This window comes from Ceratotherium simum, chromosome 4 (genome assembly GCF_057802395.1).
Source record: "Ceratotherium simum simum isolate JZ-2026a chromosome 4, ASM5780239v1, whole genome shotgun sequence".
Classification (NCBI taxonomy): Eukaryota; Metazoa; Chordata; class Mammalia; order Perissodactyla; family Rhinocerotidae; genus Ceratotherium; species Ceratotherium simum.
Genome location: NC_141903.1, coordinates 25,574,163 through 25,586,441, shown reverse-complemented (window position 1 = coordinate 25,586,441; position 12,279 = coordinate 25,574,163). Strand labels below are relative to the sequence as shown.

At 45.1% G+C, this 12,279-nt stretch overlaps 1 protein-coding gene across 2 annotated transcripts in view; it reads right to left on the bottom strand.

Moving 5' to 3' along the window:
* Positions 1 to 10,319, bottom strand: part of GLRA1 (glycine receptor alpha 1) — a 73,716-nt gene extending 63,397 nt beyond the window's left edge. For both annotated transcript variants that reach the window (XM_004428624.2, XM_004428625.2), the window contains exon 1: positions 10,264 to 10,319. In XM_004428624.2, coding sequence (XP_004428681.1) covers positions 10,264 to 10,319 — 56 coding nt within the window. The remainder of the gene's footprint in view (positions 1 to 10,263) is intronic.
* Between the last annotated feature and the right edge of the window lie 1,960 nt (positions 10,320 to 12,279).

Here is a 12,279-nt window from a genome sequence, read left to right as displayed (position 1 = left end):
TCAAAAGTTGATATTAGGAGACTTTATTTCTATTGTATTTTTCCTCTAGCAACAGGCCTGCTAGGGACACATTCAGAGATGTCTCTGGTGTCACTCAGGGAGCTATTGGAAACAGGTGTCTGAGACAGTTTGGACTTCTGACAGGCCCTGTATGGAGTGATGCTCATGAGTATAAGGGAGGGCTAGCCCAGTCCTTGCTGCCTCTCCCCAGTCTGCTCCCCCCACCCTCGTCTGGACTAGGTGTGGGTTCCTGGCCTAGAGATGTTCTGTTCTGGGTCTGCTTTGGGACCAGCAAGTGTGGAGCTGGTGGTGAGACCTCCAGTGCTGAAGTTGGGCTGCCTCTCCAACCTCCCATAAGGAAGGTAAAGGGAGACTGGGTATACTCGGGCCTGCGTGTTTGGGGGTTAGAGAGTAAGGCTTGAAAAGGTCTTTGGTCTGAGTATTAGGGACTGGCAATTTAAAAGATTCTGTTCCTGGGCCGGAGACTATGCTGTTCTTCTTCCTGACCTCCCAACTCAGAAAATTCTCTCTCATAATCCTAGACGGCTCTTTCAGTTGAGTGATTTAGGCCACAAGGCAGATGGGACAAAGAAGGAAGGGCATGCTGCGGTAACTTGTCTCTACCCTTAGAGCTCTAGCCACATACCTCTGTGATGGGGGGTGGAAGTTAAGGCAGGGAAGGACGGAGATTGAAAACTCCTATCTATTTATAGATGTATGTTAACTTTATTATTATATAGAACCACCTGCAAGAGATGAGCCCTTGATTATCTGGAGAGTCAAATTCATCTCTTTTCTGCCTCCATCTTCCTCATCCAGTTCAGTCTCCTCCCTTCTCCTCCCTGGTTCGTTCTTTGAGTAACAATTGCAGTGCAATGGTTAAAAGAATGTTTTCTGCAGTCAGAGCTGTTTTTGAATCCTAGCTCTGCCTCTATCAATTTGTCTTACTTTGGGCAAATTACATAACCTCTTTACACTTCAGTTTTGTCACCTGTAAAATGGGAATATAATAGTACTTGCATCTAAGGATTTTTGTGGGATTATGAGATGAGGCATATGATGTTGTTAGCATAGTACCTAGCATTCAATATATTCTCAAGAGATAGTAATGATTATTTTAGTGAGTTGTTGCAGTCAAGGCTGAGAAGGAGCATCATGAGGGAGGGAAGAAGGGAAAGTTTGAGAAGAAAGGAATGTCTGCCTGCAGTAGCTGTTAACATAAAAGATGCACGTGCTCTGTGCCCCAGCAATTCCATTTCTTGTTCTTGTTTTCTACCTGGAAAAATGTCAGATGTGTTCACAAAGATGTAGGTACACTGTGGTTTTTGCAGCACTGACTGTGGTGGAAAAGTTAGAAAAAAGTATGAATGCTCCTCAGTAGGGGGATGGCTGGAAAACAATGGGATATCCATAACATAAAATGCTCTGCAGTCATTAAAGGATGAGGTGGAGCCGTATGCCTCAACGGTAAAGGTTCCCAAGGCATGTTGATACGTGAACAAAACGAATTGCAGAATTGTATGGGCAATATGGTTCCATGAAATGATCAAATAGGATACCCCTTAAAGAAACAAATGCTGGGGGCCGGCCCGGTGGCGCAAGCCCTGATGTGCGTGCGCTCTGCTTCGGCAGCCCGGGGTTCGCAGGTTCGGATCCAGGCGCACACCGACGCATTGCTTATCAAGCCATGCTGTGGCAGTGTCCCATATAAAGTAGAGGAAGATGGGCACGGATGTTAGCCCAGGGCCAATCTTCCTCAGCAAAAAAAAGAGGAGGACTGGCATCGGATGTTAGCTCATGGATGATCTTCCTCAAAAAAAGGAAACAAATGCTGAGAGGGACCTGGAGATCATTATCAAAGGGGCTTTTAGGCTTAAGTCTAGTATTAGAATTTTTGAAAAAGAGATGGCATGCATATGATGTACAATTAAAAATTATGAAGAACAGAGAAAGAAATACCTATCTAGCTAAGAACTAGAAGAATATGGCTGTCAAACCAAAGGCCTGATGGGAAATTCCCAGCTCTTCTCTCATAGGCTTCTTTTTATCCCTGCAGCTCACTGGTGGAGGGTGAAAGGTGAAGGCTATTAGCTTGATATCTGCACCAGCTCTCAGGGGCTGCAGCTTAAAGAGGAATAAATATATATGTGTGTGTGTGTATCTATATAGATATATATATATAAAAGCATATACATTCCTCTCCCTCTCTCTCTCTCTCTATATATACATATATATATATAGCAGTGTGGTGAGCTAGGAGGAAGATCTGTATTTGAATCCTGGCTTTACCCTGAGATTAACAGTGTGGTCTCAGGCAAGTCAGTTTTCTTCTCCAAGCCTCAGTTTTCTCAGCTCTACAATGGAGATAGTAACCACTGTCTTGTATCTATTTTTTAAGGTGATTGGGAAGCGCATATGGGATTGTGGATGTGAAACACTGTAAACTGTAAAGTGCTCTTGTAAGAGAGTCTGCCTGGAAGCCAGGGTTGCAGCCACCTTGCTGCATTTCTCTGGAGCTGGGGAGTGTTGCCGAACCGAGCAGACAGCAATAAACACGCAGCTCTCAAAGGCTGACGATCCTAGCACTTACTCTGTTTGGTTTATAAGCTACTAACGTGCTTTGTGGAAAGAATGATAGATCAAAAGGGTAGAGAAGAAGGAAGGACATGGTCCTGTGGTCAGGCAGATGGTAGAATGGGGCAGCAGTCTGAACATCCGGGAGTCCTAAGTGAGCCTCTAGTTATGTAGGGTTGATTGTACAACATGCACAGAAAGACTGGTCAGTGAGATCATCCTTGGAGAAAGAAACCACAGATTCCCTCCTTCTGATCACCTTGATCTACCTCCTCCATCAATCCCAACAGACTCATTGCCATGTCCCAGGGCCCCTTTGTGCCAGGATTCAAAGCCTGTTCCTCAGGTGCCCCATCTCTTTACCCAGCGTCACACAGTCGGAGTTGCCAGCTTTGTGAATGAGAGCTTTTGATGCACTAGGACTTCAGGGATCAGGCCACCAGTTTGGGATTGGGGATAGCTTCCTGAGGGAACCTTTCTTGAAGTATGTGTTTATGAGGGAGGACAGCGCAGTGGCAGAGTCCAGGGCACGCAGGTTTTAGAGCTGACCTGCTGGTAAGTGTGCGGGATGTGCACAATTTTGTGGGCTTTGGGAGATCTGCCATTCACTCTATAACCTGGAGGAACTCATTTATCCTCTCCTCATCTGCAAAACAAAAGAGTTGTTCTGTGTCAGGGTTCCCCAGTCAGAGTGATGTAGAGCCTTGCTACTCAAACGTTTTGTCCACAGAAGCGTCAGCATCACCTGGGGGCTGCTAGAAATGCAGACTCTCAGGCCCCACCCCAGACCTCCTGAGTCTGAATCAGCATCTTACTGAGATCTTCAGGTGATTCATAAACACACTGAAGTTTGAAAAGCACTGACTTAGAGACTTTTGTTAACACTCCAGGTTTCTGGGTCCCCATTCTGAGAGATTCTGTTTCAGTAGTCTAGCATGATGGTGGGAACCTGTATGTTTGACAAGCCCCTCACAGCTAGATTTGAGAACTGTTGAATCATAGAACTGCTGTAAGTTTCCATTATTCTGTTGATGCTTTCCTCTGAAGGAAAGTGTGAATCTCTGGGGGTGAATGGGTGGGAGATTGAGGGTGAACCTTTCAAGGGAAGGGAGCAGAGTCTGGTTCTCGAGGTGCCTGTGGGTTGCCCAATGTAAGAGGAAAGAGAGAATGCTGCCCATTTCATGGCTGAGATTAATGACTGTCAGCAGCTCCCTGTTAAAATGGTAAACTCATTTAGCAACGGACACTGAAAAACAGCTGAATTCAAAGGCAGAGTGGTAATCTAATTGCACTGAATTAGCCTCGGGAGACTCGGACAATATCAACTTCAGAAAACCACAAAGGGATCCTTTTTAAGGAGTTTCTAAAGGTTTGGGGCCTCAGCACCCCTTATAAGGGCTTGCCTTACAAAGCACAGGCACTGTGTGGATAAGCCCCTCTCCTCAGCATCTCAGGGCATTGTTCCCTTCTAATGTGCTTTCTGAATGAATTTGCTGGCTGGCCCTATGGTGCTTTCAGCTGTGTGTTAGGCTTAACAGGGAGTTGGTTCAAGAGAGACAGCTGGAGTTCAGGGCTGAGAGGCCTTCAGCCATACAGGCCGTCAGTCGAGTGAACACCATCCGTGCCTGTGTACTTGTCTGTGGACCAGTGCATTTTCTAGTGGTCCTTCTGGCTCTGACATTCTCTTATTCTGAGGTCCTTCCCATATCTTAAAACCAGGCTCTTACATAACCAAGGTGATTTCCTATTAATAATCCTTTGTCACATTGTGTGTATTGCCCAATTTATTCATTATCTAATCCATTTTAAGGAAAGAAAAGAGTGTGTGTTTATGGCGTGACTCAGAGAGCTAACATAGATCAGATGGCAATCTGGGACTCAGGAAAGGAGGAAACAGAAGTATCGTGAAAATTTGTCTCTGACCTGCATTTCATTTACGTTTCTGCAGCAAATTACAAATTGCAACCCACAAGAGCAGCTTGAATTTCTTCTACATCACTCCTGGGAGGTGGATTTTCAGTCTCTGCTTGCACGCCTCTGCTGACAGGGACCCTCACTACCACTGAGGCAGCCAATTGTACCACATGAAAGATCTGCCAGAAAATTCTGAATTACATTGAGTTTAATGTACATAAGAATTTGTGTGTACATTAAAAAAAATTATCTGTTTCCTCCAGTTCTTCTCTTGGAGCTACATAGAATAAATCAAATCTAATGTTTCCCAAATGGGGTCCCTGGGTACCTAGGGGGTTCGTGAAATAGTAATGAGAACTCAGAATCCACTTTAAATGTTTCAAAGACTCTAACAAATTGCATATTTACTTCTGACAAGGCTCTGGACTAACTAAAAAGCATCACATGTCTTTACTTTTGCTTTTTCTTAGGTCAACTCAGTGTGGCTACATTGCTTATCCCATGACGTTCAGTATTTCTGGCAGTTGTGTATGTGTTTGATTCATAAAGATGGGGAAAATAAAGTTAATGATGAATGGAGTTTGGTAAACAAATTTTTTAAAACATAGCCTGTATGGGGGAGGAAAAAACCAAACAGAGTCACTAGTAAAAGTATAGAAAACTTTGGTCTCTTTTTCATGCCACTGTTCAGATCTTTGAGGATAGGGATCAGGCATCATCTTTTCTCCTCTTATGAGGCATTTCCTGGGGAAACCGACATATTTATGGGATCTATCAATAATTGTATCCAGGTTGGGATAACTCTTCAGCAAGTGAAGTTGCTGAGGGAGGTCCTCAATTCTTTCAGACCTTTGAGCCTGAATATAGTTTAATGTTGCTATTTGTTGTCATAATTGAAATATGCTGCAATAGTTGTAACCAACTCTTTCCTATCATGGAGGAGATTGGGAGAAGATAGCCCTTGACTGGCACAGCTAAAAATGACTTTAGAGCGAGTGGTTTGTGAATTCCCTTCATTTCACAGCTGGGGAAACTGAGGGCCAGAAAGGTCATGGAACCCTCTCAAGGTCATGCCACTAGCTAAATTCTGGATCCCAGGTCTCCTGCCCTTTGGGCCAAGACCACTTTGTCTAAAGCGGCAGAAAACCTACAGAATGGCGTCAAGATGGCCAGGCGGAAGACAGTGCCATCCATCTTAAAAATCATTCTGGCTTCTGCCAGCTGATGAAGGAAATAAAGTTAATGACACCCACATAAATGCAATGCTGTCGCAGGATGTGCACACAGGCTGTCTGGAGGGGAGCTCTGTGGGCCCTCTGAAGAAGGAAAAAGGTTTTTAATGTAGCTTTAAAGGGAGCAGTGTCTCCCCTTTCTGCAAGGACAGGGACTGTGGCATCTGTTACTGTGTCTCCCCTGCAGAGTGCCTGGTTTTGGACTGGACGCAGAAACACGTGATAAATAAATGCCTGGTGAAGAAGTGAAGGCTGTGTCAGCACTGAAGCAAATTCATCCCGAGCCTTTGTGGGTACGGGCCCCTGTCTTTCATAAAGACCTTATCCGAGACTGAAGGGAACTTAGAGGTATAGGAATCAGTTACTTGAGTTGATTGATAAGAAATCTGAGTCTCTGCAAGGGAAAGAGACTTGTCGAAGCCATGCTGCAGGATGGGAGCAGAGCTGACTCTAGAAGGGGGCTCTCTTCCTACCTGCTCTTTCCAATGCACCATATAGTTGCAACCTCTTTTATAAGATGGTCTCAAAAATAAATTCCCTAAATATCCTGCTAGATCACTACCAGTTTTGCAAATATGCCGAAGCAACATGCTGATTCATAACTCCATTCACCAGCCCAGGGTCCTTGTCTAAGCTGTCCCTCGGGAACAAAAGACGTGATGTTTTCTTTTCTCTTTCTCAAGGTTCCTAAGCCCCCAAAAGAGGGTAGACTGATATTTTGATTGGTCCTAAAGCAAACTGCCCGAGGGGCTTCTTTCTTTAGGAAAAAGTCCTTGGCCCGTTTCAGAAGCTCCTAGACACTTTCCGCAGTGCCCCAAATGCAGCGGGTAAGATTTGAGGGAGAACACAGCTATGCTACTTGGATCTTACCAGGAGGAAAAGATCCAAGTGGTCCTCTGCCCCTCTTGGTAAGCTTGGAGACCGGGGAACCAGAGGGGCCACCTCAAAGGAAAGCTTTCAACTGAGTGGTTTTTCAGGACTGAGATATAAAACAACCTATTTGCTATGTTCCCTTTGACCCTAGAGTGAATAGAAACATTTCTCCTTCAAGGTTTTGGTGACCTTTCTTAGCGAGTGAGTGCCATATTCAGTACAAAACCCTGTGCAAGGAAGCATCTACTGGGATGGGAGATGGAAGTGGCACATAGAGGAAAGCTGCTCATCTTTTGGGAAAACCACTCATGGTTTAGACTTGGTTTATCTCCTCTGCGTTTATTCCCTTCTCAAGCACAAGCTAGGTCCATTTTTGCTTCATTGGGGTGCTTTGTGTGTTTCGTGAGGGGCATTTTCTCGAGGAAACTAGATATTTCTCCTCATTATAATTAGTACGTCAGAGCAGCAGATTAAATATTTGGTCATTCTATACCAGTGGTTCTCAACTGCAGGCAATTTTGCTCACCCCCCAGGATTTTTGGCAGTGTCTGGAGACGTTTTTGATTGTTATGACTTGGGGAAGGGGTGCTCCTGGTGCTAAGCATACTGGTAAACATCTTACAATGCACAGGACAGCCCTCATAACAAAGAATTATCCAGCTCAAAAGTCAATAGTGCCAAGATTGAGCAGCGTGGTTATGCACCATGGGTCTATTTGAGTTACTCAGAAGGTGAGTAAATTTGGGGGTCACTCTGGGCCCTTCCCAGCCATAAGCCACTCTAAGGGCTCTGGGAATCAAAGCAGGTTCCCTTTGGCTTGAAAGGAGGTTTCAAAGGAATGTATTTCTATCATAAAAAACCTATCATCTTTGCCTATTATTTTTGACTGGTCTGGATATAAAGCCCCATCCCAAATTGAAAATAAAGAGACAAAATTTAGGTTGTTGAATCCGAGAGAAGTCACTCATGGAATTTTAGAATTTTAGGCTTTTAAAATATCAGAGCAGAAACTTCAGCCAAATCACCTCATTTTACTTATGGGGACACAGCTGATGAGCACTGCAATGCTGTGTCTCCCAGTACCCTATGTTTCTCTCCCCCTCAGCTCTTGCTAAGACCTCGAGTCGTCATTCTCTGTGGTGGCACCATATGAGATTTCTGCCTCATTCACTTCGAGTGTCGTTTTGTTTGTTTTGCTCTCATTATTGCCATTTTGCTGGTTACATGCTGATGCAGCAACACTTCTGTTATCGAGAACCTTTCCTTTTCTAGCCCCCAGATTTACCCAACAAGGTGAACAGCTGGCATCATTTAATCTAAGGAGTACCTTGGCTGCCTGAGATGACTGGATTGGCTGATTCCAATACAGTGCCTGTCCCTTGGGGGACAAGGGGTTATTCACCAGGAACCTGCTAGAGAGATACCAGCCTCCATTTACCCCTGCATACATTCTAACGAGCCCCTAGACTTTAATACTTCTGTATTTTCACCTAAAATTTTTAAAAAATGAGAGAGTTAGAAATGAGAATACCAATTAGACAAAGGCAATACTTTCCCTCCTTATGACCTTTTTTTTTTCATCTGCCTTGAAAATTGCTGAGGATATTTCCGAGTGCAACTCTTATTTTTATTATTTTATGTTATGGGACATTTCTGAGACAACATTTGCTCCTCAAATGATGTAGCCGTTCCTATATTTTGAAAGTGCGGTGGTACCAATTCCTTTCTAGCTCTCCATAGTCACGACTCTTCTTCCTTGTAAACACATGGAATTCTATCCCATATCCATTGTAGCTCATGTAAGTCCCGACACACATAAGGGAAGGAGATATAGAGTGATGCTTCCTGATAGGCCACCACCAGTTTACTTGAAGAATTAACCCAGTGGATTCATAATCTTATCAAAATGATTACAATGCAAACCTGTTAGACCATGTCTCCCTTTTGTGAAAGACAATGTCTGGGAGAAGAAAATCAAGCATTACATACTGTTTATCAAGAAAAAAGGAGTTGGGAGGGTGATGTGCTTGGTCCTATTAATTTGGTCTTTAATCTTTCTGGTTCAGTTCTGTCTCGGTAAGCCAAACTGAGAATCAATTTGCATACAAATGTTACCAAGTACCCCACCTCCACAGCATTTTACAATTTTGTTATGTATGTAGGGGAGAAAGGATTTGATATTGTTAAGTTAAGAGGATACTTCCTGCCCTTTCCCTCATAAAGTAGCTACATTTCACAAGGCCCTGGATTGTTGGACTTTTAAAATTCTATCTGACTCCCTGACTATTTGCATTCTGAGCTGTGGGCAGGATTGTGGCCTATCAAAGAATTATTTGAACTAGAGATTAGAAGCGTTGGCATTGAGTATCTCAGAGAAGGAAGGGGGTCTTTATCTGAAGAGAAAGACGTGGAGAGGCTTACATATAGACTCTTACAATCTGGGGGAGGTGTCATTCGTTTAATAAACAAACCAATGGATTATTCAAACCAACAATTCATATGCAAAGCTCTCTACAGTGTAAAAAAATCTAGAATTATTTGCTGGTTTATGGTAGGACAGAATAATATTTGGTGGTTAGTTGTTTTTAAAACAACCTGGAGTCCGTTTTTCAAATGACTATTAATCCAACGCCATGGTAAAACGTAAGAGGCAGGCATCTAAAATGAGGAAGATTAATGATCCCTGCAGGTCATAGAAGAAGAATAATTTTTTTCAATTCGTATAAATGAAATTTATCATAAACACCTCTGAAGATGGCATGATTCACCCCCTTACAAAAGGACTATCTATTTTAATGCTTCCTGAGAGGTGATTTTTCACTTTTCACTTGTACTAACATAAAAATGCTAAACCTGTAGACAAAAAATTTTAACCTGGGTGACAACTTAACAGCTATTAAGTCAGGGATAGACATAAGTTAAGAAATAAAACAAACAAGAATTGTCCATCAGTTCAGGATCTATCTGCAGCTAACAAAGTAGAGTTTGGAAAGGTGAGTGGCAGAGAGGAGGGAGTCAAAGTTTCAGAAGGGAAATGTTTCCCAGAATCTGTTCCTAAACAGATCTACTCTGCACCTAGGTTCAGGGCTTTACAAACTGAGGTCATAACACTATTGTTTCCAAGCACTAAGCCTCAGCAACACCCTCACCACCCCCCCTACCCGGCAGAAAAAGAAAACAACAACAAAAAAGGAGAGAAAATGAAATGCTCTGTCCAGCGAGTTCGAGTGCAACCTCCCCCGTCACCGCTAGTTGTCACTTGGCTCCCAGACAGGGGAGCTGAGGTTTTCGGCACTGCGGTTAGAGAGAATGCAGTCCTAATTAAACTGAGTAACTCCTAAAGCTTCCCCTTAAAGTCCTCAGCCGAGTAAGAGCCAATATGCAGGGGGGCTGGGGGCCAGTGATGGGTCGGGGGTGTAGCAGGCGGAAGGACAAGCAAATCACAAGAAACAGGCAAACAGCTGCCACAGCAACGACTGTCTCAGACCTCCACGCAATAGCCAGACACCCTGCGGGCAGGGTGGGGGGTGGGGGTGGGATGGAATGACCCGATTGCAGAGGTATACAGCATACCCCACCCCCCAAATGAGGGGATCACGGACAGAGTCAGCCTCCGTGCTTCATTCCCCCATTTCCGTCAGAGCGGTGTGGTCAGTAGAAAATTGCATACCTGAAGAATACAATGGTCTCCCAAAGATAGAGTCGAAGAGTATTGAAGCTGTACATTTTTCAGGTCCTTGTGCTTTGTAGTCCGCGAGTTATGGGGGCAAAGATGTTTCAAATTGGTACTTACAAAACCAGCGAGCGCTATTGAAAAAATAATCCAGATGCTAAGGGGAGGTGGGGAACAGGGGAGCGGAGGGAGAGCCCCAGGGGAAATTGAAGCGAAGAGGCTGTAGGTACCACGGACAGCGGCAGCAGCGAAGCGTTTCAGCACCACGGAGAGCGTCCAGCCCTGCTTTTCAGGAGCGCGAAGAGTATTGGTGTTTGTTAAACTCCAGCGTGTCTGTTGGCTCCCTGCGGCGCTGGGGAGGCACGTTTTGGGGTGGGTATATTTTCTTTTTTACCCCTGTTTTTCTGTTTAAACGGCCAGCTCCATACAAGAAAAAAAATCTTCTGTGGAGATCAGAGCGGCAGCCTCGGACGGTTAGATTGAGAGAGCATCTTGGGTAGAGAGAGCAGGGCTTTATGCCCCTAGGCTGGCCTGAGGGGGTTAGGGGCCAGGGGAAGCGGTTGACGAGGCTGCCTTCAGTTAAATCCCGGAGAGTGTGCCAGGTTGGCGCATCGCGACCGAGTCCCGGAATCTCGTTCCCCTGCCTGCTTGCCGGTCTGCTGTTGCCTTGCGATCCCTGTTCTCTGGTCCCCGCCGAATAAGTTATGATCTCTGCAGGAAAGGTGTCCCATTGCTTGGGGTTGCAGGCGTGAGAGAGCTCAGGGCAAGTTTCAGGGGCTGCCCGGGTCCATGGCGACCCCGCGGGGCTCAGGATCCCAAGGCTTCAGATGCATCTCGGTTTTCTGAGCTCGCCCATCTTCCTTTGGCCAGGACTCCTTCAGATCTTCAGACTTTCTTACTGCATTAATTTAACAAACTGGCGGCGTGGGGGTTTGGGGGGCGGGGAGGGCGGGCGATGGCCGATGGGAGGGGGTGAAGAGGAAAAAAAAAGGGGGGAAAACTCCTTAGTATCTTCAAACCCTCCCACTCGAGGTGCTTATTGGTCTGCAACTGCAAAAACCAGATCTTTTCCCGGTGTTCGGCCAATCGCGTGTTAGCCTCTGGGTTGAGTTTAACGCTTAGAGCGCTGGACGAGATCCACACCTCCCTTCTTTGCATGGGGGCGGTGGGGTGGGGGAGATTATGGAGTTAATCTCTCGAGGTCTCTCAAAATATTGCCTTGATTTTTAAGGAATGTAGTTGTATATGAGTACAATAAACCTCCCAGTTCAGACGTGCCTCTGGGCTCAGTTTATCATCTTAAAAGGGAAGAATTGAATCAGATCCCTGAGTTTCTTTAGAGCTCTGAAGTTGTAATATTTGGCCCTGAAAGGAAAGGAGAGGTTTCAAAAAGAAGTCTGGTCGGTAAAGGAAGACCCCTCTCCCCCTTCAAGGCCACTGCAGCAGGAAAATACAGAAGAAATTCCTTGAGCGGTTTCCAGGGTCAAGAGGGCACAGTCCTGGCCTCCCTACTGGCACCCTTTGGGATATAAGGAAGATATGCCGTCTTCCAACTGGACAGGAAATAATTTTATTTACATTTCACAAGCTGGGGAAACAGAGCCTCAGAGAGCTCCTGGCTTGCTCCAAATTAAGGTAGAGCCTAGCCGAACATACAAGTATCCAGTACTCACCATTCCCACTCTGTTTTTTCTTCTTCTACTTTTTTGTTTTCCCACTTTATTTGAGTCTCAGAAAGCAGTTATACAGTTCACTCTAGAGCCCAGCTGGGGAGGTGGAGTTAATCAGATTTTCTGCAAGCCACCCGACTTTAGCGGATTAATAGCCTCTGTAGGATTTTCGGGCTGATTTGAACTGTCTGGGACTCTGAGGTTTCTCCCTCCCAGCCTCCTGAGAAGGGACAACTCCTCTTTCTTACCCAGTAGCTTTAGGAACTCCTTTTGAGTGTTTGAAGTTGGTTCTCCCTGGAATAGTTCATAACAGTTCGGCTCTCTCCAAGTCCAGGCCTTCTCC